We start from the raw sequence: 26,015 nt of genomic DNA, 5'->3' as shown, positions 1-26,015 counted from the left end.
ATCTCGCCGTCACGGAAATCTGCCGTCTAGGGAAATTATGTTAATCTCTGATACTAACATGGCCTTGAATCATCCTTACCAAAGCTTGAATAAAATATTCCATTAGCTCATTTTCATCATCCAGCCACTGCTGCTGGCGCGGTGTGATTGAGTCGCAAGGCAAAGTCTGAGCACGATCAAAATCAACCCAAACCACCCTGGCTGAGCCTTCCTGAACCATCATATTTCGTGGATATGCATCCCCATGATAAACTCGAGCTTCATGGATTTGTGTAAGGATCTGACGGAGTTTGAAGACCCTCTCCGCCGAGAAGGTAGATAGATCTATCTGTCGAAGGTTTGGCACGTATTCAAGTAAAATAGCGTTGGGACGCAGACGGTCCGCGACGAACTCTTTCAGGTGAGGTGACCACTCCATTGGGTTGATTTGTTTTATCAGGCCATAGAAATCGGGGACATATCCTCGGTCGCATAAACCATGGGTTTTCAGGCGAGTATAAGCAACGCTTTCACATTTAAAAATATCGACTTCGCGGTCTGTGGGATCGGCATGGGATGCTTCGGTACTATGATACTAGGAACATGTTAGATGCCAAAGTTAGAAGGTCTGGCTGGTTGCGTACCACTTTCAAGATGCACTCTTGTCCGCGCCAAAGGGTGTGGAAGATGCACGACGACTCCGAACTCTTAATCTGCTCAACATATTCTACCTCTGATATACTGATTTCCATGGCGTTTGAATATGTGGGGGACAGGGCTCCTTTAACGAAGGGTACGAAACATTAAACCTTTATAATGCGATTATCGAGTAATTTTGGGACTCCAGGGGCGCTGAAGCTAGACCTATTCCGGAATTGGTTCTTTATGGAATAGCGCAAAGCAAACCCCCACAGCATATTTTATGGGAAGTATGTGGGGAAGTATGTGGGGAAGCCTAGCGCTCTGCTTCTATGTATCTATCTGTATGCTAGTTACGCAGACTTACTTTGCAATCCTACATTTCAAAAATACTAAAATCGTATACGTCAGTTAACCATCTGTAAATGTAGCTGTTTGTGACGCCCAGCATGCTTAGACAATGTAAGCGCCTCACCTAAGCAAACTCCGTTTATAGGCAGACGGCATTGAGCCTAGAATATAAATTCGCGGTACCTTTCACAGAGAGAGAAGCCATGAACATAACTTCTTTCCTGACTACATTTGCAGCGCTATTCTTATTACTTATCATGGCTCAAGTTACTCTTCTCGCTTACTTGCAACATGGGCCGCCGACATTACCAGTCATTGACCAAGGGCAATCAAAAGATAATACAACAAACCTTAAATATTCCGCTGATGATATCACGTACGTGGGACACTGGGCTACTTTCAACTTAAACACAATCCTACAGCAACATCAAGGGATGCTCAGAAACAGCCGGATCGAAAATGAGCCGATGCCTTCATCGCCGCCTCAAGCAATCAACTCCGAAGTAGGTCTTCGACAACGCTTCGTATTCTATTTGAATTCTAGGGTCAGGAGGTCACTTCGCAATGGATTCAACTACATGGTGACAAATAATCTACTCGGCAATCGCACTGTTGTGGATTTCGGAGAAGGAAACTTGGCCCAAATCATAGACCTGTTCACACCTGATACCGCATACTACGACCCGCTTCTCCCAGCTCCAACTAGGCCGAACCGTGTCCCTGGAGACCTGAAGCCCTCTTTCAAGTGGTCTCTCGATCTGAGGAACAGCTCATCCCCGTATGAGAGAAGACAATTCAAACAAGCGTTATCACAAGTCAACTATTACATGAAGCAGCATAAGACTCGATTTGGATATATGCTTACAGATTGTGAGCTTGTCGCCATTAGACGCCTTGACAATAACGGCAGATTGGAGTTATCTAACTCCATTCCGTGGAATACAAGTGGAACTGAAAGCCATCCGCGACTTACAGTGCTGCTTGCCTTGTGGTACTTGGGAATGCTAGCCTCTGACAATCAACAATGGAGTTTATCCTAGAATATGCCAAAAAAAAAAGGGGGGGACGAAACAGATGACCCGTACTCCCGTCTGTTTTTTCCTTTCTTTTTTTTTTTTTCTCGGATTTTCATTTTCTGGTTTTCGGGGACTTTGTCTTTTCTTTCTTTCTTTCTCCGTAGGTGTAATGCTTCAACAGCAATATAGTGGCGTGTACTTGACCATCAACTGTTCAAGCTGGGCCCATAAGTGTGTATGTGACAACTGTGTATGTAACTATTTGTTGTACGTACCTAATGGAATTCATCAATAGCAACACAGCGTTTAAATTCCAAAAATACAATGCAACCACTTTTGCATTGCTGTAATTACCCACCCACTTATATGACTTACAGATCAAAGTAGCCCAAGTGCGTAACGCCAATGCTAATGGGCCAGGTATTATCCTGTCCTTGCCCATAATATAGCTCAACATGCTTTGTAGAAACACCTTGCCGATCATAGATGACCTGGTGGAGCCCATTAAACCCTTTTCTGAATAGTTTGTCTTTAAAGACAAACTATTCAGAAAAGGGTTTAATGGGTCTACGTACACTGAATGACTGTGGGTCTGCGGGTCCGTTAAATCTAGGCCAATTGATGCGGGAACTTGCAATTTAGATAGAAGTGTAGAAGGAAATGGTCGACATTTCCTTGATATCCTCTATTGAGATATGCCATCAAAGTGGAAATTCTCAATTTGCTTTCGCTTGTGATAGGCTATATGTTTTGAACGCAGTAAAATCACGCAGTTTTTGATCCTTATTTACAAAATGCCGAAGCAGTTGTCTAACGCATTTCGGGTGTGCCGCATACTCAGACCGCACAGAATTTGGAGACTTGAACTTAAGCGCTTGCTTGATATTAGCAAGTTTTCTTTCTACGTATATGGGATACAAATTCTCGCATTGTCTTGGATCCCTTAAACTTTCTAATGCTCTGGCCTTCAAGTTTCTGACATCTGCAAGTGCAGCGTGGCTTAATAAATTCTACTGTACTGCCTCCCTAGAAGTGCGTGTTTTCTACTTTTAATAAGCGTTATTATATTACTCCCTGCACTTATTCTTCCCTCTTTTGCATCTATGTTGCCATTTTTGTGTTGCCTTGGCCTTTCACGTAAGGCTACCGACTCGTATTTCCAAGGTTTGACCATGCATGACCGATATAGAGGTTAGATCATCTAGTCTCTCAGCCAAAGGATGGGCAGATTGAAGAGGATAAACCTCTAGCCTCTCTACTAGAGGATGGACAGACTGAAGTGGATGGACGCCCTGTTTTTCGCAGACACTACATAAAGGAAAGAGTTGGGGATAACCATTATAGAATGGTGCGCCAAGAGAGTTGGCGCTATATCATCAATCTCAGGGAGGAAGTGCAAGCTACTGCATTCAAGCTAATAGATGTTGAAGAGAGGGTGCTTCTCGAGTCAGAGCGTGGTCGTCAGCTATTGGAGGATCATAAAATATGCAATCGTCTTGGGTGTATGAAATAAACGAAATACCGCTTTGTTTTACTACGTTTCTTCCAAGATAGAGAATCCTGCGCCCGAGTCTCGATTGCATTTATAATTCTCTCTATGCCCGACAAGCCTTTTTTGTCTTTTTTTTAATCATGAATACTTTGATAAGGGCAGGCCAGACCTATTATATCTTCCATACTGCATATATTGGGCCTCATATTAGGTCCTGCCTTTGTTTTAAATTCAGGTTTTCATCAACTATGGCCAACAAGTCGCCACATGTGAATGTACAATTTCGTCCCCAGGATGTACCTGCGCTCCATTGTCTAGACTTTCCCGGTTTTGAGAAGATTTGGACCGACAACTATCTATTATTAAAGAGCCAACACCCATGCCGTATTGAAGAGTGCCAAGGAAGCCAGCCGCTTGCTTCTGTGGGTGATATACTAAGCGACCAGGGGTATGTGATGCAGTGCACGAATTTCAAAGACCCGGAAAAGCCAGCTGCGTCAAAGGGACGGCCCCAGATTTACTTCATCTACAGTGGTGAATCTATATACAAATTCAGCAGTCGCCTATCTTAGATGGCACATGTAAGTTAACCATGTCCTAACTATGTATACATAAAATTAATCAAGGCCCAGCACACATATCACTACATATGACTGCCTGAAAATGCCAGTAAGGGGTAGTCATATAGGTTTGGTCGGCACCGTGTTCAGCTCGAAGCTCAGGCGGAAATAATGTAACGTAGGAAGGGGCTTGGTACTCGTAAGGTATTCGATCGCCGGTGTTAGAGCTGGACCTCCGGCGGAATACGGATGGTAATACTAGGTGAATAGGGCCATACTATAAAAAGCCATGAAAATCTTCTTGATACTGATTTATCTCGTTTTCGCTTTTCTACTTTAGAATGCTCTAATTGCCGGTTTATATTCCAGGAAGTCGTCTGTTCTTTGCAGGTCAATATCCTTATTGTTGATATCAACACATCTCCTTGTTCCAGGTTTCTTTTGAAGCATTCTGTCAGTGACAGTCATCCTGGGTGCTTGGAAGGGGTTGGAGGGCAAGTCGAAGACAGCGACAAAAACTTGCGTGAAGCTGCTGAACGCAAGGTCAAAGAAGTGACAGGAGTTACTGGCTTATCATTCCTTGGAACTGCTCAGACAAAGTCATCGGATACTGTTGAAGTTGATGGGATACACCATTGGGTCCAGTTTACATATATTGCTACTGTTTATGGGCAGCCTGGCTGGAAGGAAAGAATACGCCTAGAAGGAGATGGACGTCAGAATCGGGTGTGGGCAAAGAAGGATGATGTGCTGATGGATCGGAGTGTATTCTGTGGAAGTCATCTAGAGACTATCCTCGAGGCCTTTGATGCCTTGGATAATAATTTTGACATTGGCCGCGTCGATTACAATCACCATGACATTCGTCCGCTAAGTAACAAGCGGACCTAGCCAACGTTTCGCTCTATTTGGTTGATACTTGAGTCAATCCTGCTCTATCAAAAAGGCTCTTAATACTGTAGATTGGTTATCACTGCCCCGTTTGCGTTTATGTTTCTTACAACTTTCGCTGGGGTACTATAATACGACGGTAGTGTCAGGTCAAGCTATACTGTACTTACAAGGAGCGCTAATTTGCACTATGTATGTCCCTTATATCATAATGGACAAAGTATAATAGCTTCCATATTTACATTAAACTAACACAAGAGAATATACACAGGGTGGTGAAGGACATATTACTATAAGTTGTCTAATCTGTCTCAGGGTAATGTTTTGCCCATTCGAAGGCGACGTTTCATAATTGTGTATAACTAGCCGTGTCGTTAATTAGTCATCGAACTTTGGCCATGGACGGCAATGTTTCCGTGGGTACGGGGTGTCTGGCCTTCCAGTTCAAGTCCGCGCATCTGATGGAGCATCTGGGTCACATGTGCATTCGTGATAGAGAACCCCGGGAAGAAGATATCACGGAAGTGGAAAGGGTCTATAATGAAAACCCAAAGCATCATAAGGAATGTTTCCAGTATTGCAAAGGTGGGGTCGAATGTGAAAGATTCCTTAACTCCGGCAACAGGTATATCGCTCCTACCCCAAGTTTAAAGACATCCAAAACTAATCTTTTGGATAGATTCGGAGGATCTTGTCGCTTTCCGCCAGTTCAGAAACTATCTTATTGGACCTATCCTCTGTATAGCAGTATATTCTCAGAGATATAAGGGCGTGATGAACTCCCAGTGTTCACCGCATGTTCTTGCCCAGTCCCGCGACGGTGCTGTTTGGCTCTAACTTTCTCCGATCTTTTGTATAGCCTCATTAGTACTTCTCATGATACGCTATGACTTGTTTAGGTGTCCCGTTTGTGCATGCGGTAGTTCCATGTTGGTTAAGGCGTCTCTACACCAGTGTGCGCCACGCAATAGACTGGGAAAGGAGCCCCGATGATAATCAGGAACGCTCGCCTTCATTCCCATGCAGGCACAATGAGATCCAACATCAATGTTCTACTCATTTCAAGCAAGCTGAACCACAGAATAGCTCCATGGAATATCAAATCCCAGGTCCATCTTCCTATGAAGGGGGTCACCATCTGCCGGTTTCGATCAATAGACGGACTTATTCTTTGTTTCCAAGCCAGTCGAAGCCTCCTCCCACCCCGAAGACACTATCTGCCATACCAGCTTCAGTAGTGAATTTAAATCACCCTGTGTAATATAGAGAGCCGTATAAATATCGCATGGTGCCCCCTATCATAATTTCCATTTTCCCTTTCATTTCAGCACCCCATCGTGCTCTAAACAATTCGGTGACCGTTGCGCAATATCTCTGTAAGTGCTTTGCAGTTGCTTCTATCACAAATCGCTAACGATACTTAGAATCACCCCTGTCCATTTTCACACATATAAATCATACGATCTTACTCAAGATGTCGTCGGATGCTGAAATTTCCGTCGCTATTTTCAAGGACGGTGGTGGTCATGATCACTGTGGTCATGATCGCTGTAGTCATGATCGCTGTAGTCATGATCACTGGAGTTTCTTCATTAGCGGACTCCAGGGAGAGGATGATAACTTGCTCCAGGTCAGATGGTCTGATCGCGAATTTCGTTACCAGACGGAGAGATTAAATGATCTACCTTCACAAAAACTTCACGTTTGTAAAGTGAATGTCGACAAAGTTAGCCGCATTAGAGAAGTTGCAAGTGATCTCCCCATCCAGGATCATAATTCACTTTGGAATTGTCAAGATTTTGTGCTTGATCTTTTGTATCAGTTGGTGGATAAGGGGATCATTTCGGACATCGAGATAGTTAACCAAGTGGGTAAAAATCAAGAAAAGGAAGGCTCGGAAAACCCCTGCATTCCTTCCGATAAGAGACACTAGTATTTATACCGCCAGTCTCGGAACAGTTTCGGATCACATCATTTCCTGTATGGTACCAAACGTCAATGAATAAGTTGCACATTTTATCATAAAAAAGTTTCAGGTATAAAGCAATGCCCTGAAATGAACGTAGGGTTTACCTTCGCTTCTATAGCCTACCAAGAAAAACTCTCTTTGGATGCTCCCAAAATCCCTTTTATGCCCTAGTCCCCTAGAACCTGCTGTTAACAGGTACTTAGTGAAGGGAAAGTGCATTGAATAGAACTTTTATATAGCAGTAGTTGTTGTTATTAAATAAGAAATACCTTACGAATACTGTAAATCCAAAGCATAAAGCTGTATTAAATAATAAAGTTTCTTATCTCTCATCCATACACTTTCCATACGTTACCTCCGAGACGCTCGACGAGGAGAGGGCCGCCCCTACAAACCTCTTTACGCGTGCGGTGTAAAGTAGTGAAGTTTCTCGGGAACTCCAATACAATCAAGGTCAAGATTAGTATCATCACGAGACCGAGGAGCTTCAAATTCAAAAATTCCAGGATAGGAGGAACTAGTTAGTTTCCAACCGGATTACTAAGTTGACCGGCTGGGGCGCTTGACTTTTTTTCTTATATCTTGTACGGATTCCTATTCTCTCTGTTTCTCTTTATCTGTACAGATTCGTATTATCTTTGCAAAATGCCACCATCTTAGTCAAGATTCTATAGCCTAACAGGTCAGCGTCATCTAGAAAGTAAAGCATGTCTTGATTGTGGTATTTTACCTTCTATTTTAATTAATTTAACTAATTCTTCTTTTTCCTGTATGTCTTATGCATTATCTATCTCCCAACGATTCTCTTCCTATCCCCGTATATCACAGCGACAGCCAGTATTTGCTATTATCCAGAGTAGACAGCAACATATCACTCGTCCAACCTCGTACAAAGCAACAGTGGCATATTATCGTCGGGCTATTTACACGGACGATCCAAGAGTATCAAGAATATTAAGTGAAATCGGTTAGTGTAAAGATTATAAGGAAATACTTAATGCTAACTAGAACAAGATAGAATTCAGATTCGAACTACTGCGCATATGGTTGATACTATCGAATATTTTATCTTTGAAGATCTTTTACCTGGCATAATCCAGCTTCCTCTTTATAAAAAAAGAGGAGGACAAGACATTTCGACTAGCTACCAAAATTAAAGAACGAGTACCAATATTTATTAACTATACACTATCCGGACGTCCAGCAATTGGGGAACTGCTTGGTTTGAATATTGTACGGCCAATGGTGAGAGAGACTATCAAAACTCCTTGGTAATTAGAGGGCTATCTTGCATTGTACAATGATGACATTCCTATTAAGAAAGAGAAGGAAGAGAAGGTTAACATTAAAAAAGAAAAAAAGAGAAAAAGGAGAAAATCCTCTTTTCTAAAAAAAAGCTCTGTACTAAAGAATGCATGATCGAGCGTCCGAATACTATTAATTGTACCAGAGGATGAGACTCTTCTCACCGCTATCACTTTCAAAAGACTGTATTTAATCGTCATGGCGTTGAAAAGATCCTAAATTGGCCAGGTAACTCTCCAGATCTTAAGGCAATTGAGTGGGTGTGCTTATGGCTAAAGAAACGTACAACTTCAAAAGGAGCTCCGTGGACAAGATAACTGCAGAATCAGCATGGGAAAGTGCTGGGGATGAGCTGCCTCAGGAGACTATACAACATTGGATGGAGCGTCTCGTCCGTCATGTTCAAGAGATCATTCTGTTGGAAGGACGAAACGAATATAAAGAGAGACATAAAGGAAAGGATTTACGGAGAAAACTAGAGTTAGGGCGTATCTCTCTAAACGCCAGAATTTAGGAGATGGACCACTATTCTAGTACATTGTATAGCTTCACTTTGCACTTTTTGAGATTATATTTGGGCCGTTTGAGCCATGATAATATATAATTTTATGTGTCAATTTTATTGCCAAAAGTACACCATATAAAAATATATGAAAAGTTACATTACAGCCATACATGGCATTACTGCCAAGACAGAAGTATGTGGGTCCAACCTCCGAAGACACTGTAGTAAACATATAATATGATAGCCTGACCAAGCTGTGCCGCTTATCCAGGCTCAATTTCCAACGCTTGTAAGCTACTTAAAAGCACCCTACCTCCTCCCGACCTAGAAGAATTGTGTCACCCTTGAACCACAATCGATCATGGATATTAAGCTCCTCTTAAATTCTACGGACGATTTGCCCAGACAGGACCAGGATTTGGAGAATACCACAACGAAGGAACGACAAAGTCAGGGGATAGGAGAGTCAGCCTTGTCTGCATGTTCACCAAATCAAGTACATCCCCCAACAAAGCCATTTCATCCGTGCTTGACATGTGGATGCTGCCCAGCTTGGATTTACTGGGCCGGATATATGTGTCAGATGCATCGACAAGCAAGTTTGTCTAGAAAACCATTTCGCCCAGAAGATGATGCTGCACTACTTTACATCTTTGATAGCGCACTTGATTCCCCGTACCGGGCTATCCGACTTGCTCTGGGACATGGCCGTACTGCGACGGTTGCTCGACAAGACGCCCTTCATGAACATCTGCCGGACGTATCATGCTCTTTGCGTCGTTCACTAGTACATGCATACAAAAAAATCAGCTGGGAGTAAGTTATCCATCACGATACTGATACTGGACTCTAAGCATGAGTAGATACGGAAGGATTAATTGGAATCCCACGCGATATTATAGAGACTGGGAAATTGACGTAATTATTCGTCCCCCACCACAAATTCTTCAAGGCGAGCGTTTCTCTTTACCCATTATTGTTAGAGCCCCTGATCAGGTGGCGCTTACAGCAACCATGACGTGTGGTATTACAGCAACTCAATGGAGTTATGAGGAAGTCCCCCTTTCCGGAGAGATTTTCTATCTGTTCAGACCCCAAACACTGGATCAACCCGGCGACTGGCGCATGCAAATATACCTGCAAGGAAACAGCAACCACAAACATACTTTCGATATAAGAGTTCACCCTAAACAAGGAGGCGGTTGATTCGCTTACCATAGGATAAATGTTTATGTTTTTGCACAAGAACCTATGCTGTTTTCCATACGTTGCCAATAGAATCTAGGCACAGACTGGAGATTGTATGATAATTTTACGAACTACAAGATCTAGGGTTATCCATATTCCTTACACATGTAGACAGACAATGAGGACAAGAGTTATATAAAAGAACCCGGAAATTGCATCTAACAGTGACCAAATCAGGAAGTAAACCAAGGAATAAAAAAATTACAGATCTAAATGCAGGGGCTATAATGAGTCCGAGATTTCTTCTGTCTTAAAGACCTTGTTTGTGGATATACTCGTTCAGCATATCCGGAGCAAATCGTCCAAGCTCAGCTTGAGAATGCCACTGCAGCTTGATGCAAAGAAACTCCACACCATCTTGGGCAGACCTGTGGGCAAGATAATTTATAATTATGTATCCAAGAGGTAGTAGGAGTATTGAAGCAGTATCGCAGGTAGTTTGGGTTTGCGCTACTTTTCATTAGTCACATATGAATATGCCGAAGTCAAGAACAAACGTACCATCAACTTTTGCCGTGCTGTTGACCGTTTCAGTGACTGGCAAATGTTCCCTAGTATTCTGAGAGCGATAGGTAGAGCTACTGGTATCATGGTCAAAGGTTTGCACACCACCGTTGGCAGCAAAGCCTAAAAGTAGTTAGCATATACCCTTAAAGTCCTTTGGTACCACTCGCTTGGACGTGCAAATTTATTAGATGCTTCCGAAAGTGATAGACCATGGAATAAGGTGCCCATATCACGAGTGAGACGTTGAACTTCCGTGAGATTTTGGCAAGCCCCCCGTCCCAGACCCGTATATATGTCGTCACATTGAGGCCCATTACATACATGGCTTCTCACAGGCGATTGCTGAGAGCTCTCAGGGATTCAACGTCCATTGTCAACATAACCACCACTAGCAGATACTAGGCTTCACGAGAGTTTGGACGGGGTTTCCAGAATAGTGTCATGCTCGGCGTCGGGTCACAGATTGACACTATCAACGAGCATAGGATTAAACCTCGTACCTTCCTGAATTCCTGACGAGTCTCTCAGGTCGGTAAATGGATAAACAACCCTGCACGTTGTACTGCTAATACGCAGTCGACAGTCTGCAGCTAACGTCCAGAGATGGCCACATCATTGTCATAGCAAAAGACCAAATGGTCGGCCACAACTTGTTGCCTGGACGGATAATTGGTCCTCGTGCTCTCTAGTGAATAATACTAGATATCTCAGACTTCCGATGTAGGCTATTTTTGCAACCCGGCTGGAATACACCTGTCTACAAATGCAAGAGATAGATAGAAGTGGGATAGCCAACGCATTGCAATCGGCGGCTGTCTCTGTTCTGTATTTAGAAAACTTCAAGTTTCATAGGTTGTTCGTCATAACCCACCATTCGCCGTTTCACCATCCTGCAGTGAAAGGCCTTGCATAGCTTTGAAAGCAAAGCCACTAGAAAACATGCGCCATACTATCACCACATATGCCGGGGTTGCAACCAAAGCCAGGGATCATAAGACAAAGCCCGACCATTTTTAACCATGAGGGACGTGAGGACTAGATGGTCAGCTTCCGGGGTAGAGCAGCACTATCTATCTGATGTCAGTAGGCACAAGATAGTAGGTCCTGCTTGGCAATGAGAACGGACTAGATGATCCATTGGTCTATACTGACCGATTGTAGGCTGGGCATAATCAAGGTAGTCATCAAGGATACACAAGCTCGAGCATATTCCGTCAGTGATTTCAAAGCAGACAGTGTTTCATGGCTTTCTCGGCCAGGATATAAAACAAGGCCGCATTCCTCTTATAAACGCCTGATCCATTTTGCGTTGCTCCTCTTCAAACGTTCCCAATTCAAAAAGATTCATCCACTATGGCTAACACTCGTCATCAACAACACCAGTCTTCCAAAGCGCTTCGGTCAGGCTGCAGGCTTTGTGGCCAACCTGCTGTTGCAAAGAGAACGAAGTTAATCTTCAATTCAATTCAATTCAATTCAATTCAATTCAAAGTTCTATTAACCTGTTGCAGCCCGACTATTGAAGCGTCTAGCTATGCAGGTGCTTCCCTAATGAAGCAAGAACCTGAGGTCCTAAACGCCATATAGAGTCCCACATAAGAAAGACAGTAGCGAATGCTCGCATAAACGCGTACAAAAGAAAGTCAGCAGATCGCTGAATGTAAAAACACGCAACTAAACCGAAAGGTAACCGAAAAGTACTTTCTTCCTCTCCCATCCTGCCACATCGCAGCAGCGTCGTAGTTCTGCGTTATGACCCTTCGTCCCCTGCTTCACCAAGCTGTTGTATTGCCTCCTGTTTTTGATTTTTGCCGGGTTGACTCCTGCCCGGTTTGTTTGGGGCCTTCTACCCATCGTCTTCAGCGTCTCATTCCATGGCTGCGAGGCCTATCTGGTCATGGTCTTCCGGGTCGTTTCCGGCCGGGGGTCGAGTTCCACGTGTTGGAATTGCCCGAGAACCCCGGTTCGCAGCATAAATTCAGCGACGTAGCGAATCGCTTGTGGGTCAGACATTAACGCGTCATAGTCTGTCTGGTTTATTTGAATCCCGCGTGCGGCGATCTTATTAAACATCCGCTTCCGCTCCTCGGTACGCAGCGAGCACTGGAGGAGGACGTGCTTTGGGGTCTGCGAGCCCTCCGCGCGGCCACACCGGTCGCCTTCGGATGCCTTGATCTTGTACAGGAAGTGCGCTAGTCCAATCCGCATGGTGCGCATCTGCATAATTATGGAGGCATATGCCTTTGGGAGCCCTTTATAGAGCTCAATGGTCTTCTTGTTTGGAGCCTTAATTAACCGCCGTGTCGGTTTCGCGCCCCTTTCTCTCTCCCACTGCTTCTCCCACCGGGTTCGAATTCGCTGGCGAACCGCGCGTGTGGCAGCGGCGGCGAGCCGGATAATTGTACCTCCGAACCTTCTTCTAACCAGTGTGGTGCTCACCCCCTCACCCAGCGGAAAACTCTAATACCCACTATTATGTTAGACCTGCTCGAATATTGGCTACTTATCAAGATCTTCAAACGCCGGCACTCTTGGCAGCTAGCATAGCCAACGAAAAACTTGCAATATATTGCTGCCTAGACAGGCAGCATTGGGATAAGTTGATCAGTCTGTTTTCGGAAATAGTGTAGGTCCATTATGATAAACATTGCAAACACCGAGGACGCCATTTGTTTTGATTCTCTACCCAATTGTCTCCTGGTGCCCAAGACTCTCACTTCGCCCCAGTAGCTTTATAAATTAGCATTCTGGAGTTGTAATCACTGCGATTTAGTCCTTTCTACGAATATACTTCAGGGATGAGGAGGAGCCGAAGGAGGGGAAGGTATTTATGTACGGGTGATGCGCAGGCTCTACTAGAGCAACGTTTCGACCGCAAACTTTGGAGTATGTAGATGGGCGGAAAGCTTGGATAATGCACTTATGTAATGGCAGAAAGAAGATGGGATGTTTATTCAAGCTATTGGACATGGCAACTTGCTAAGACTCGCGGAGGTAAAGGTGCTGATAGACTACGCTGTATGATTCACAATCCTCTTGATGCTAGTTATAATCATTAAAATAAAGCACACTGGCACGTGTTGTCCTCCGAGTAGCCTCCCCAGAGATTCTTATAATATTCAGTTTAGTTGATTGAGAAAGGCAGCGAGTGTCCAGTATATTACAAGTGTAATCCGGTAAGAAAAAAAAATACCTTTTGAAGTTTATAGCGGGGGGTCAGATTAGTCGAATATAGACATTGATTAAGTACTCGAGGTCATTTAACGCTACATAAATCCCACAAATCTCACATAAGAAAGATAGCCAACGAGTGTATATACAAAGGCAAAGTCAGTATCTCGCTGCGCGCAACTAAAATTGAAGCTCCCTCTCTCTGAACCATCCCATTATGTGGTGGCCGGCATGGCCACCGGCGTCGGTCCCCTCGTCCCCATCTTCATCCTGTTTAGTACGATTCCTCGCGGGCGATGTCGTACCGGTGCCTCCTACCCATCGTCTTCAGCATCTAATTCCATAGCCGCGAGGCCTATCAGTTCGGTGACTTTAGTAGCCGAGTTATCTTTAGCTAGGGGCTTGGGTTTAATATCAACGTGTTGAAACTAACTGAATGCCCACTTTTGCAGCATGAATTTGGCGATGTAGCCTATCGCCTGCGGGTTGGATATCAGCGCGTCGTAGTCGGAAGTGTCGAATTGAATCCCACGTGCGGCGATTGTATCCAGCATCTCTTCGCCCGCGTCGGTGTGCAGCGGACACTATAGAAGGTCATGCATAGGGGTTTGCAATCCTTAGCTGCAGCTAAAGCGATAGCTCTCGGAGGTCATGATCTTGTAGAAGAAGTGCGCTAGGCCAATCCTTATTGTGCGCGTCTGTATAACCACGAACGCGTACGGCTTTGGTAAGCCTTCATAGAGCTTCACTGTTGTCTTGTTTGGGCCTTAATCGCTACGGAGGTGGACGCAGGAGGGAAGGGCTAACGGGCTCTGGAGCTGGATCACAATCACTCAAGGTAAACCAGCAGTAAAGATGGCCCCCAGGATGGGTTAGCTCATGACGAAGAGGATGATACCAATCAAGGGACCATTGTAGGCCACCGTAACAGATTTCCATCCCCTGCGCTACCAAGTGCCAAGGCACAGCCCTCGGAAGGAAACCAGGGAGGAGGTAAACCATCTGGTACATAACACACAAGGCACAAATGCCTTGGTGGTAATCCATTATGAATTCAAACTCAATTTCCTGATCGGGAACATCGGGGTCAGCATATTCCAATGTGACTTCGGCAATAACTTGGAAGGAGGGCCCGAAGGCCTCATTATGGCCATCAGCCAGGGGGCAGGCGCTAGCAAGGAGCGGTGGCATCGTAGAAGGTGGCTATTTTGAATGATTTGGATATGAAGAGGAGAGGAGAAATGGCAACAAAGGAGGAAAGAACCTGGGAGATATTATAAGAAATGACTTTCCACCCTAGGCCCAAAGAGGGTATCTAGTGGTATTTATCAATAACAGCATTCACTAAGAGTGAGTATTTCCCAATAGGGTAGTGGATAGGATAGGTAGATGTCTTAGTCTTTGTTATTTTCTAATTCCAATCTCAAATGCTGCCTAAACCCTTTCAATGTGGCCGCTTCAAGCGGCTTGGTGAGTCCATCTGTAATACTCTCCCTTCCATGAATATGGTTGGATTCAATCAATCCTTTATCTAGGTAACCGAGCACAAAAATATATGAATTATCAAGCAATATCATCGACCTTAAAGAGCCCGGCTTTAACATCAAAATAAGAAAAGTCAGCTCCTTACACCCAGCGTGGATGACAGGACAACCAAACTTCTGCACAACACTATCGGCATTCTCTCTTGCAGCAAGCTTGAGGTGCAGCGTTGATCTACAATATTACTGTCTGAATAAGTGTGCGAACCCTCAACTGTATCTATCCTTATGTCTCGCTCTTGGTGGACCAGAATCATGTGACTAGATCGGGGTAAAACCCCCGCGGAGCACACAACAAAATAATCATCAAGAAGAACCAAGAAGAGTATAATCAAGAAGAGCCCGTGCCAGCTCAATTCATTTAAAATAAGACCTTTTCACCAATCGTACTCTATTTACCCTTTGGGACTAGCCAAATATTTGACAAGTGTTTCCATAACAGATGCTATCAAAGCTAGAAATAAACCTTTGACCTGGTCAGGTCTTGTTCTTTCTATCTTCGATTTCTGCACGGAGGGATATTGCCAAAAGAATAGGTCCAAGGTATTTCATGTGAGTGGAATCCAGGGTATCCCAGGGGCCGAATTGGTACATAGTCATAAAGGAAGGGGACTCGCTGCGATGATTCTTGTCTCCCAAATATTTGATGTAGTTATCGTCGTACTTAGCAACCGTCAGGAATATCTCGTGCCGATCTTGGGAGACAATAATGCGCCTATTCCCAAACCAGCATTTGGAGTTACTCTGGAGTAGAAACGGTTTAAGGGAAGGAAGGAAATATACATTTTCTCGTCCCCATTAGGCTTTTCATCATCACTTTTAATCCAAGCCACCATTTGGGCGCTCTCTTGCATTTGGATGAGAGCTGGTTTCTTTGATCGTGTCACGGGTTTCACCTCGATAATAACCTTGGCTATGCCTCGGCGATCATTGAGATATCCATCAGTCCTTGCTTCAAAACTAGCCCCCTCAAAGTTAGCTTTGAAGGCCCTTCTGTGCAAGGTCCAGTTGTTGGCGAATTTGAAATGAATAGTCAGAGCATTCAGGAAGAGCACCAAGGCACAATTCACAATCTGTTCATCCTTCGTAGGAGGGTATAGCACGTTCTCCAGTTCTTTAGGAGCAGGCGTTATCTCCCGGAATGGACTCGGAGTATCTGGATTTGGGGTCTCTGGAATAGCAAAAGGATCATCGAGACCAATATCTTCAATGTCTAGTGTCTCGAAGATATTGGTGGACTTCGAGGGTGTCTCCAAGCGCACACCAGCAAGCTTTCTACCAAGTTCATTCACACGGGCACGTGTTCGATGTGCAACAGGAGTCGCAAGAGTCCGTGGATCCGTTTTATCTTCGGTGTTTGCAACCTCAAGCTGATAATTCCGGGCAACGGCAAAATTTCCTTCTTCAATATTTGGAAGCGTGAATCCCCGACAATATGTGTGCCATGAGTTGTATTTTTTTAGCATTGTATCCGCCTCTGAGATCAACAAGCTCATACCAGGCAGCGTTTTCGGCAGGTCTTCTACACGGCGGGACACCCATAGTACACGAAAGAGCAGGAATTGTTCATACTCAATTTTTGAGGCAGAAGCAAGCTCCGCGCCGTGTATGGTCTGGCCAGTGAGACCCATCTTAGCCATTGCATTCTCCCAAGCCTTGACATCTCGGGGTAGTACGTTTAGCATGCCAGATATGGTAATCTACACAGATTCTGAAAATAGGGAAGCGAAATAAAAGTGATCAAAGAGAATATGACCTCGAATATGAGAAACTAATTGGAAGAGAGGACAATCAGTCAGGGAGACTTACGCTGGCTCTGTTCGCTCTTATACCCCTGACTCTCAATAATATTCAATTCTACTTGCTACTATTTACGTCTCAGGCAATAGCCGGGCGCCAACCTGGCGAATTCGAGACTGGTGGCTTGGATTCTATTGTTGGGCCCCTTGGACGTCATCAGCGCGTATATGCTGGCTGCAAGTACAGCTTAGCTGGGGTGCTGAGGGTTATAAATAGTTCGATAGAATTTTGGATATGGCTGGAGGAATTGTCAGGCTCGTCTCATAAAGAACTACGTCCTTTACATTGATTGGCAATATACAGTACAATTAATTTGGTGGTTGATTATGATGTACTGTGATTGGCTGTGGATGTATTCCATGGCGCTTACGTGACCCCCGCGTCCACCTGACTTGTGGTCTCTAATTGGTGGTTGCCGGGTAACCCAGCATCAAGCCAGGTTTGGTTTGTTGATCCAATTTGGAAACATTACATTCAATCCTTTCTTGGCTCACTGCCCGCCAACTTGAAGACATAAAAACCCTCTTCCTTTCCCCTCCATCGACTCAAATTGATTTAAACTAGGTTCTGCTATTTTATTTAATACTCAAGTTCTTTTGTTGGTTGCATATCTTCCCCACCATGTTAGCGGCTATCGAATCTCCCACCCGTCGCAAGATGCGTGAGGCGTTGAAGAACATAACGCAGAGCATTAAGGGCTTAGAAGTTGATAAATTTGACCTGCAGCAACTGAAACATCTCAATATCCGCGTTGATTCCTTGGTATTGGATGAATCATCACCCCATAAACCATCTTACTTCGCTCCCTACCCAGGCCACTTGGTTCCAAATCCTGATGATGATGCTCTTGGTGGGCCCTACAATGGCCTAGATGATGAAACAGAACATTCTTTTACCCGCCCCATCGATCGCGCATATGTGATGAATATACACCTTTCGTCTTATATTTCCTACTGCGATACATACGCCAAAGGGGAGAGACCCCCTTGGACTTCCGGGTGGTAAGTAACCCGCTACGTACTTAAGGCCGCTCTTCACCTAACGTGCGTCTAGTGTCGGAGACTACCCGTTTAAGGGCTTATATAAACATGACCAACCCGAGTTTGGGTGCTATCATATAACAGATCTGAACGGTCCTACCTACCCACACGTCAAGGCAGTCATGTACAATAACTTGGTCGCCATGGATTCCACAATCCTTTACGGCGAGCTGCTTCCGATTCTCCGAATTATGCTTACGCAGCTTTGGAAAGCAAGATTCATTCGTCAGATGGTCTCACCGGTAACTATTTAGCCACTTTTATCCCTGGTCCAATGTTTCACTGTTAAGCACTAACATATGTGACAGGTCTTAATTTTGTCACTTATGGGGCTAAAGGCCCGAGTGATTGAAGCATATTTCCGGGACCATACTCTGATCTTGCGGCCGACCAAGATTTATGATTTCACCCACGGGAACAACGCAGCTTTCAAAACGTTTGTCCAGTGGTATATGGGCCAGCCAATCGGGAATACCGTTGAGGCTTTCTGATTGCTGATGATCATTTCTTTCTTTCGGTGGTGGTGTCTTTGATTTCGCTTTTAGGGATAGGAAACTTGGGGGTGTCTGGTGCATATGTTGTATTTTGGCAATCTGGAACTGGCTACTGTAGGATTAAACTGGGATTTTATTTTTCAGTATGTATAGTACGTGGAAGTAGCATGTTTTCTATAAGAGACGAGACCAGCCTTCAGGAGCATGGGGGAAAACTGGGACGAGGGTTTTCATGCCCATAGGGCAGTTGCTGAGTGACAAGTTGTTCTAGAATTCTTTTTTTGGGTTCTCTTTTGGATCTGTATCCACTACGAAAGTCCGGAAAGCCTAGTTGTCGGAGAATTCGGCGACTGGAATTATGTGAGCATGGAAGAGTTGTCTAAGCTTAAACTAGGAACCGTTTCTGACGATCATATTTTTGAGAGTACCATGGACAAATTTACAGAATATCATAAGCCACTGAAGCCTTGGGTTAATAAGCTACGAAAAGCGGCATTTCCATATGGCAAAATACGAAGGAAAGAAAACTAAGCTTTTGTCTTAGATGCGTGAGATAGTGCAAAATGCACAAGACACCTTGCAAACCACCTTTATAACAGATGACTTCTGTTACGCCTGAAGACTTACCCTAAGTAGTTTTCTCCAAGGAATACGGAGGCAAGTAAAGTTAGGCGACAGAGGACTCAGTAGTAATTAGATTAAAGATCAGCGGTTACTGCCATAATTATGATACCACAGCCAAAGCCACATGGTAACTGGTATCTTATCAGTACTGACCTTTTGGTTCATTTGCTCAAACAGCAGCTGGACGAAGACTTTGTCCATAATCGCATTCCGTGAGACACCGCGGTTCCTGTCTTCCCTGGAGCAATCAATTAGGTAAAGATTAACTGTTTTTGTGGAGCTAGAGAGATTCGACACACGCTGTTTATACCTGGGGGAAGTGGGGATACAATTAAGCTCCAGCGCGCAGCCGAACTACGCTACCAGATTTCGAGGTCAAGAAAAGAAATCTGCTCCGTAGGGGTCAGGCATTGGGGCCTGGCCTCACCTTTTGCGGCTGAGGAAGTTGCGCTTAATTGTTATATAAAGGGTATTCGCAAGTCCCTTTCTTACCAGCAATGAAAAATTAACCTTTCAATGATATGCTTGGCTTAATTCAGTGATCCTGCGATAGGAGCCGAACGTTAATCCACACTAGCACAGATGCTAGTTCTCGTCTTGAGTGAGCGATCGATTTTAGTGAGGGTATTGTTGGGTATGACAGAAGCAAGATACGAAGCCCATCCAAGTTAGTTATGAAGGGAAAAGCGTGCAACAGAGAGTGCATAAAATAGCTATGAGCAAGTATTTATAATGTAATACCAGCTACTTGGTGCTTCAAGCTAACAAGCTGCCAAGTGGTTTCCCCTAAAAGGGCTTGGACAAAAATAAGTCCCTGGACTTTTGTAATTTTTCACAGCGATGTCCCGCACAGGAGGTCAGAGCTGAAGGGGCTGCATAAACGAGGCGTAAATGTGAAGCTCATAGGATCAGCAGCTCCTTAGTGTGCATGGTATTGATTCCTTAGCGTATCTCATAGGTAATACACTAAACTCCTTGGCATCTGATCGATCACTATGGAATAACATTATTCCTGTTATAAGGAGTATTTATGGATGTACCTACTGTAAGTAGCCTCTGCGGGGTCAGCAACCTCATCTCTAGAGCTGAATATTACCTGTTTACCTTCGCCAAGATGGGTCTCTCTCAGAGCAAAGCGGTTATTGACAAGGTAATTGTGGCTTCGACTAGAGCAAGTTATGAGGGACGACAGGACATCCAAGAGATCCTCTCTGACAATGAAGTGAGTTTCTTACGTCTTTTATCCAAGATGATTTGTGCTGATAATCGGTAGTTCGTAGACAACCTCCATGGACTTTGGCAGCAAGTACCGTACCCATTCCAAAATCGAATCGCTCCTGTTCGGCAAAGCAAAGTCACATGCCCTTCCCGTTTTATCAATCACAAAAAGAATTCAGCAACTTCTATGCTTGCTGCTTACAGGCGCAAGGGCTACCTAGCAAGCTACAAGGCGGTAACTCGTTACCGGAAGCAACGTCCAGAGAATCCTACAGTTGCAGCATATAAAGTAAAGAAGCACTTAGCCTTTCACCAAACCGGAGGCCACCATCAGAAAAAAAAGCACGCCAAATTTCGCAATCGGATCAAAAGCTCTCACACTACAAGAAACAGCCAGAAACAACGACCAGCAGATGTCACGTCCGACAATTTGCAACAGCTGATAGATGACGTTAGGCAATGGAGATCTAATATTCCGGGTTTCTTTCATGAAGAGGGAACAACTGAGCTTAGCTTCCACAATCCACTTGCGGGAACATATAAACTCTTAAAACAGCTGGAGCAACGAAACGTGAGGGATGAAATGCGCATACGACTCCTGAAGGTGATGTTTCACCGACTGTTGGAAAAAGTTTGCAATCAGTACGCTCGTTCAAAGGATATCAAGAGAGTTATAAGAGTAATTGCAATATCTGGCCTGGTCGATGATAACTCTGAACAGATTGAGGATTGTATTAAAAGCTGGGGCAAATCTGGACGAAGACTCGATTGTTTGTGCAAAGACCTTAGTGACGGTGATACTAGGAATGAGCGTCATTTGGGCAAATTGTTTCTCTTACCGAAAAATATCACTAGCAACTAGTGAGTGCTACAGATATATGCTTTGTTTTATAGTCACTGAAGGAAACCAGCCTTGAGAAACTCGGATACAAGAGCCGGAATCGGCTCCAGGCGATTGAACGATTGAAAAATAGCGGCATACGTACAGACAAGCTATACGAAGATATTGATGAATTTGCAGGTTGTGTCTTCTTGTATTTATGGAAAAGAGTTGAAGAGGCAATCACACAGGAAAGTCTTCCAGTTGGGCAACAGCTACAAGGCAATTCAACCGGATTCGAGCGAGCCAGCTGCCAAACCGTCAGCAGCGATGAAGTCGCAACAGAGTTGGCCACTCAATCATCCGTGCAGAGAACTTCCCAATCCGATATTGGTTTGCACGATGCAGTGGGGACTCCATTTCAAACCCAACCTGCACTGAGTTCCCACAGTCCAGCCAACCAGAGTGCTGCAGTTGACCTTAGTAATCTTGTCCAACCTCTGACATCTGATATGGAGCCACACCTCAGTGCGGTCATGCCGGGCCAGAGGGAAGCTGATATATGGCCTCTCATGCAGCGTATATCTATACCTGCATCTACAGTTGTCCAATATGGCAGTGGGTCCGCGGGCATGCAACCTACAAGTAACCACCAATTTCCAACGAATAACTGTCCTTCATTTCCGCAGCCTTATATCGAACCTCTTGGGACTGATATGGAGCCACACCTCAGTGGGGTCATGCCGAACCAGATGGAAGCTGATATATGGCCTCTTATGCAACGCATACCTATACCTGCGTCTTCAAACATCGACTACTACAATCAACCTATGGAAACACAACCTACCAGTTCGAACCCTTATGTCCAACCTCTAGGAGCTCATACGGAGCAACACCTCGATGGAGCCATGCCGGACCAGATGCAAGTTGATATATGGCCTTTTATGCAACGTATACATACATGTACAACTGCAGAAGTTGGAGAGGGAATGATAACTACAACCCAGCAAGGTTTTAACCAAGGTTCCGTGCCACAGCATGAAAACTCCAGCGACACAGATACCCAACTTCGCGCGACGCAGAATTACCCGCATTGCAGCTTACTTAGTTCACGGGAGAGAGCCCAGTGTCTGGATTCCAGTCAGCGGTCAGATCCATCATCGAATACTCTGGCCGCAAGTCACGTGGCGTCTGAACAGCAGTCAAGCCTAGATGGCCAACATTCTGGCCTACCATACTGCGAAGTGGATCGGTATATAAGTAACAACCAATATGGCAACTATCATTATATTCCTCCAGCGACGACAATAGGAGCATGAGCCGTTACCCCCTAATCTCACCATTTTCCAGGTGCATCCTGTTTAACTACCACACGAGGGCTTGCGAGGAGCCTGATTGACGATGCCAAGCCGCTTGAAGAGAAGCGGTAGGTCGCCAGGAAATATCGACTGCTCATTTCATGAAGATAAGCGCTGTGTCGTATGGATTAAACTTTGCATCGTCTGTTGTAAAAATGAGGTTATTCGAAACCCCCTCTGACGGTATCAATTTTTTGTCGGGTAATGGGACAATGTACATCGCCGAATTTTTATTAATAATCGTCCTTCCCAACGGGAAATGCCATATAGCCCATCCCCAGTCCTAGACTAAGTTCAGCCAATTTGTTGTAGACCCAATATAGGATCACACGTACCTTCGGAATTTTCAATTCCTGAACGAGGCTACCAACTTTCTCTGTAAGCAGCTCTCCCCCATACATAATATCACGATTCTCTGCGGTGAGGCGAAAAACTCTCTTGGAAATAAACGAGTCTTTCGATGCCGTCTCCGGTATAATGTTTCTAATCTCATCGACAATTTTCTCGGCGTTCGCCGACAGTTGGCGGCTCATCCTTGACGTCCTCTGAAGACAATCGACTGCAAATGAAACGGAAAGGCTCCCAGGGAACTGCGAACAAAATTTCTAAAAATTAGCATCGCTAATACAGTAAAAAATGTTTAGGTATACCTTCTGTTACAACTTTATGGGTCGTTTCGATCGGTGGTACAGTTCATTCAAGTTGCTGCCACATGAGGGGTAGTGGGGATTCCTGAAGTACAGGAATTGGGCCGAAAGTCACGTGGTATCATTAGTGTTGGAAGCGATGGAGTCCCGACGATTAGCTAGTTTTATTGTCAACATACTTGACCAAATTGTTGGAGCAATTTGTGAATACAAATTTACGTAACTTCCTGAAGCTAACCTCATCATTGTTATGTTGGGATATGTGGTATCGAAGTGATTTATTATTGGTCTAGTATGAACACCGTGCTGTACTAGAGAAGTTTGGACGATTCTGTGCTCAGGACCCATTATCATACTTTAGGAACGGTCGCTAATTTCTGACCTGCTTATCATTCGTTCTGAAGGGGGGATACACTCGCAACAAGCTGGATAGTGTGTTCAATCCCAGTCGTTTTCAAGGTCATGATGGCACGATGACCATATGGATAATCATGAGTAGTATCTGAGTACACTATAATGAGATGAACATACTGAAGGCGGCAGTATTGAACGCAGAATGCATCCTACTTTAAACGGTACGAAAGGGAGCCCTACGTCTATCTCGTAGGCAATTCTTTCCTCATAGATAGATCTAGCTACTAATATTGACTAATGAATTCATGACTAGAGACCAGTGGAAATGATATGTAAAGTTCAGTCCTGCTAAAGTAACATATCAGCGTACAGTGGAAAAGTTGGCATCACTTCAATTTGGTACATACGCAGCAGGAGAATAAGAGAATAAGTATAAAACACAGGAAATAAGAGATCTGCTATATTGCCTGTTGTTTTCATAAGTAGCCATGGTTCATTTGGTCGTAGATGAAAAAGAGAGCAGTAATATCCAAACACCATAAACTGTTAGAGCGAGGTACAAACCATTCCCAGGTATAGACTGGGCATGGGCATGCTAACTACCACGTCAACTTAGTGCTAGTTTTGTCTTCCACCAGGTCTTTTCTCTACCAGAAAACTGAGCTACGTCATCCAACCCCTGGAGAACAGCAGCCTTTTGAGTAGGCGACAGGACGATCGACCCTTTGGAACTGAGATCGTCGGCTAGGGACGCGGCATCAGCTGCATCACGCACCTTTTTCGCCGGGGTGGGTCGCAAGCCACAGCAGTTTATCTTGAAGACTAGAAGGTCTATTTCTGAGATATATGGGAGAGACCCGGGCTGAATAGCCAACACTGACGTTGCCGCAGAGGGTAGATAAGGAGACTGTGATAATGCATTACTATGTGGTCTGAGATGGACTTCTACCAAACTGCTTACCTGCCAATCAGGGGTGATATCAATTTGTATAAGCTTGCCGTTCGGGCCCTTGTAGAAAAAGAGTTGGGCCTGCTGCTGGAAAGGACTGGATGACATAGCAAGCAGCTTATCTTTAACTACTTTGGGAGCCCCTTGAACGGTGATGAGGAAGTCAACATCCTAGAGGGAAGAGGCCGAATTAGTAGATGCTATAATGAGATCATAGACCACACATAGAATTCAACCTCAGTAGTGCGATAGCCTCGAAGATACTTCCAGAGACTAAGGCCTCCAATCACCGCGATCTTAGCATTCGCAAAATCAGGCAAGGACTTCAAGATGCGAATAACAGCACTAGCAGCTTCCTCTAGCTCAGCGAATGACGGAGCAGACATGGTTAGAAGACAGTGTAAGGCAAAGAAATAAATAGAAATCGAGCCTAAAGAATAGAGCAGATGTAGAGGTGAGGAGAGAAGAATGTAATCTTCAATACTTCAACCGGAAGAGAGCCCATATTTATATGTGTATCCTGGTGCAGGTGGTGTTTAAAGTGGCAATGATTAGGGAAACTCATTGGTAAAGGCAATGCTAGTCATCTGATTCGCTTTTCAAGAGAGAGCACTGGCATGACAATATATTTGGTGCTACACCCCTCCCAATTTCCCCCCCCCAACGTCGTGGATTTGCATCCCAGGAGCCTGTTAGTGACACACATAGCCACCCATGGCACATATTCAGCTCCAAATTTTATCTGATCTCCATCTAGAGTCGCCGGCTGCATACGATATTTTTAACATCAGTCCAAAGGCGCCGTTCTTAGCGTTACTGGGAGATGTCGGCTACGTCAAGGATGAGGGGTTTTTCCGTTTTCTTCGCAAGCAGCTGGTGATCTTCCGTATTGTTTTCCTGGTCTTAGGCAACCATGAAGCCTATCATAGCAATTGGGCTAAGACCAAGTTGGACGTGAAACGCTTCATACACAGTATTGGTGATTCCCCTTGCAAGAGCGAGACGCTTGGCAAGCTTGTCCTGCTCGACCGATCACGCTACGACATTTCACCAACGCTCACCATACTTGGATGCACACTTTTCTCGCGCATTGTCAATGAGCAGGCGGAAAGTGTTAGTTTTGGCTTAAACGATTTCTACCACATTAGTGATTGGTCAATTAAAGCACATCAGGAAGCGCACATTGCCGACCTTGCCTGGCTGAATGGAGAAATCAGTTCAATATCTCGGCTGGAGCCAGATAGGCGTGTCATTGTTTTGACTCATTACAGCCCCTCGACACACGAAAATGCTGTCGATCCCAAACATGGAAACAGTAATATTTCATCTGGATTTATGACCGACCTGTCAAGCGAAGACTGCTGGAGGCATGAGATTGTTAAACTTTGGGCTTTTGGGCACACGCATTTTAATTGTGACTTTCGAGACCCGGTGACCGGAAAAAGGGTGGTATCAAACCAAAGAGGCTACTATTTCTCCCAGTCTACAGGTTTTGAAAGCGGGAAGATCATCAAGGTTTCAGCTTGGTGAAGGCGGC

At 44.6% G+C, this 26,015-nt stretch overlaps 11 protein-coding genes across 11 annotated transcripts; 5 read left to right on the top strand and 6 right to left on the bottom strand.

The window, feature by feature from the left end:
- Nucleotides 1-1,226: 1,226 nt before the first annotated feature.
- On the top strand, nucleotides 1,227-2,009 carry ATNIH1004_011784 (uncharacterized protein; the record flags this gene model as incomplete). The annotated part of the gene is made up of 1 exon (XM_033576346.1): nucleotides 1,227-2,009. The coding sequence occupies one exon, from the start codon at nucleotides 1,227-1,229 to the stop codon at nucleotides 2,007-2,009; it is 783 nt and encodes a 260-aa protein (XP_033421010.1).
- Nucleotides 2,010-6,393: 4,384 nt separating this feature from the next.
- ATNIH1004_011783 (uncharacterized protein) lies at nucleotides 6,394-6,702 on the bottom strand (the record flags this gene model as incomplete). Its single annotated transcript, XM_033576345.1, has 2 exons — nucleotides 6,394-6,568; nucleotides 6,626-6,702. 2 exons carry the CDS (start codon nucleotides 6,700-6,702, stop codon nucleotides 6,394-6,396), a joined length of 252 nt encoding a protein of 83 aa, XP_033421009.1.
- Nucleotides 6,703-10,205: 3,503 nt separating this feature from the next.
- Nucleotides 10,206-10,776, bottom strand: ATNIH1004_011782 (uncharacterized protein; the record flags this gene model as incomplete). The annotated part of the gene is made up of 3 exons (XM_033576344.1): nucleotides 10,206-10,405; nucleotides 10,457-10,582; nucleotides 10,623-10,776. The coding sequence occupies 3 exons, from the start codon at nucleotides 10,774-10,776 to the stop codon at nucleotides 10,206-10,208; spliced, it is 480 nt and encodes a 159-aa protein (XP_033421008.1).
- Nucleotides 10,777-13,864: 3,088 nt separating this feature from the next.
- Nucleotides 13,865-14,223, top strand: ATNIH1004_011781 (uncharacterized protein; the record flags this gene model as incomplete). The annotated part of the gene is made up of 2 exons (XM_033576343.1): nucleotides 13,865-13,999; nucleotides 14,086-14,223. The coding sequence occupies 2 exons, from the start codon at nucleotides 13,865-13,867 to the stop codon at nucleotides 14,221-14,223; spliced, it is 273 nt and encodes a 90-aa protein (XP_033421007.1).
- Nucleotides 14,224-14,407: 184 nt separating this feature from the next.
- Nucleotides 14,408-14,824, bottom strand: ATNIH1004_011780 (uncharacterized protein; the record flags this gene model as incomplete). Its single annotated transcript, XM_033576342.1, has 1 exon — nucleotides 14,408-14,824. The coding sequence occupies one exon, from the start codon at nucleotides 14,822-14,824 to the stop codon at nucleotides 14,408-14,410; it is 417 nt and encodes a 138-aa protein (XP_033421006.1).
- An 827-nt stretch (nucleotides 14,825-15,651) lies between these two features.
- On the bottom strand, nucleotides 15,652-16,814 carry ATNIH1004_011779 (uncharacterized protein; the record flags this gene model as incomplete). Its single annotated transcript, XM_033576341.1, has 2 exons — nucleotides 15,652-15,889; nucleotides 15,958-16,814. 2 exons carry the CDS (start codon nucleotides 16,812-16,814, stop codon nucleotides 15,652-15,654), a joined length of 1,095 nt encoding a protein of 364 aa, XP_033421005.1.
- Nucleotides 16,815-17,595: 781 nt separating this feature from the next.
- ATNIH1004_011778 (uncharacterized protein) lies at nucleotides 17,596-18,505 on the top strand (the record flags this gene model as incomplete). Its single annotated transcript, XM_033576340.1, has 3 exons — nucleotides 17,596-17,975; nucleotides 18,028-18,256; nucleotides 18,323-18,505. 3 exons carry the CDS (start codon nucleotides 17,596-17,598, stop codon nucleotides 18,503-18,505), a joined length of 792 nt encoding a protein of 263 aa, XP_033421004.1.
- A 1,741-nt stretch (nucleotides 18,506-20,246) lies between these two features.
- ATNIH1004_011777 (uncharacterized protein) lies at nucleotides 20,247-22,489 on the top strand (the record flags this gene model as incomplete). Its single annotated transcript, XM_033576339.1, has 3 exons — nucleotides 20,247-20,354; nucleotides 20,406-21,211; nucleotides 21,262-22,489. The coding sequence occupies 3 exons, from the start codon at nucleotides 20,247-20,249 to the stop codon at nucleotides 22,487-22,489; spliced, it is 2,142 nt and encodes a 713-aa protein (XP_033421003.1).
- A 133-nt stretch (nucleotides 22,490-22,622) lies between these two features.
- ATNIH1004_011776 (uncharacterized protein) lies at nucleotides 22,623-23,061 on the bottom strand (the record flags this gene model as incomplete). Its single annotated transcript, XM_033576338.1, has 2 exons — nucleotides 22,623-22,811; nucleotides 22,864-23,061. 2 exons carry the CDS (start codon nucleotides 23,059-23,061, stop codon nucleotides 22,623-22,625), a joined length of 387 nt encoding a protein of 128 aa, XP_033421002.1.
- A 1,075-nt stretch (nucleotides 23,062-24,136) lies between these two features.
- ATNIH1004_011775 (uncharacterized protein) lies at nucleotides 24,137-24,864 on the bottom strand (the record flags this gene model as incomplete). The annotated part of the gene is made up of 3 exons (XM_033576337.1): nucleotides 24,137-24,436; nucleotides 24,491-24,649; nucleotides 24,703-24,864. The coding sequence occupies 3 exons, from the start codon at nucleotides 24,862-24,864 to the stop codon at nucleotides 24,137-24,139; spliced, it is 621 nt and encodes a 206-aa protein (XP_033421001.1).
- A 328-nt stretch (nucleotides 24,865-25,192) lies between these two features.
- Nucleotides 25,193-26,008, top strand: ATNIH1004_011774 (uncharacterized protein; the record flags this gene model as incomplete). Its single annotated transcript, XM_033576336.1, has 1 exon — nucleotides 25,193-26,008. One exon carries the CDS (start codon nucleotides 25,193-25,195, stop codon nucleotides 26,006-26,008), a length of 816 nt encoding a protein of 271 aa, XP_033421000.1.
- Nucleotides 26,009-26,015: the final 7 nt, after the last annotated feature.

Source organism: Aspergillus tanneri (assembly GCF_003426965.1).
Source record: "Aspergillus tanneri strain NIH1004 chromosome Unknown AapTan_9_pilon_pilon_pilon, whole genome shotgun sequence".
NCBI classification, from domain to species: domain Eukaryota; kingdom Fungi; phylum Ascomycota; class Eurotiomycetes; order Eurotiales; family Aspergillaceae; genus Aspergillus; species Aspergillus tanneri.
This window is presented reverse-complemented; position numbering and strand designations above follow the sequence as displayed.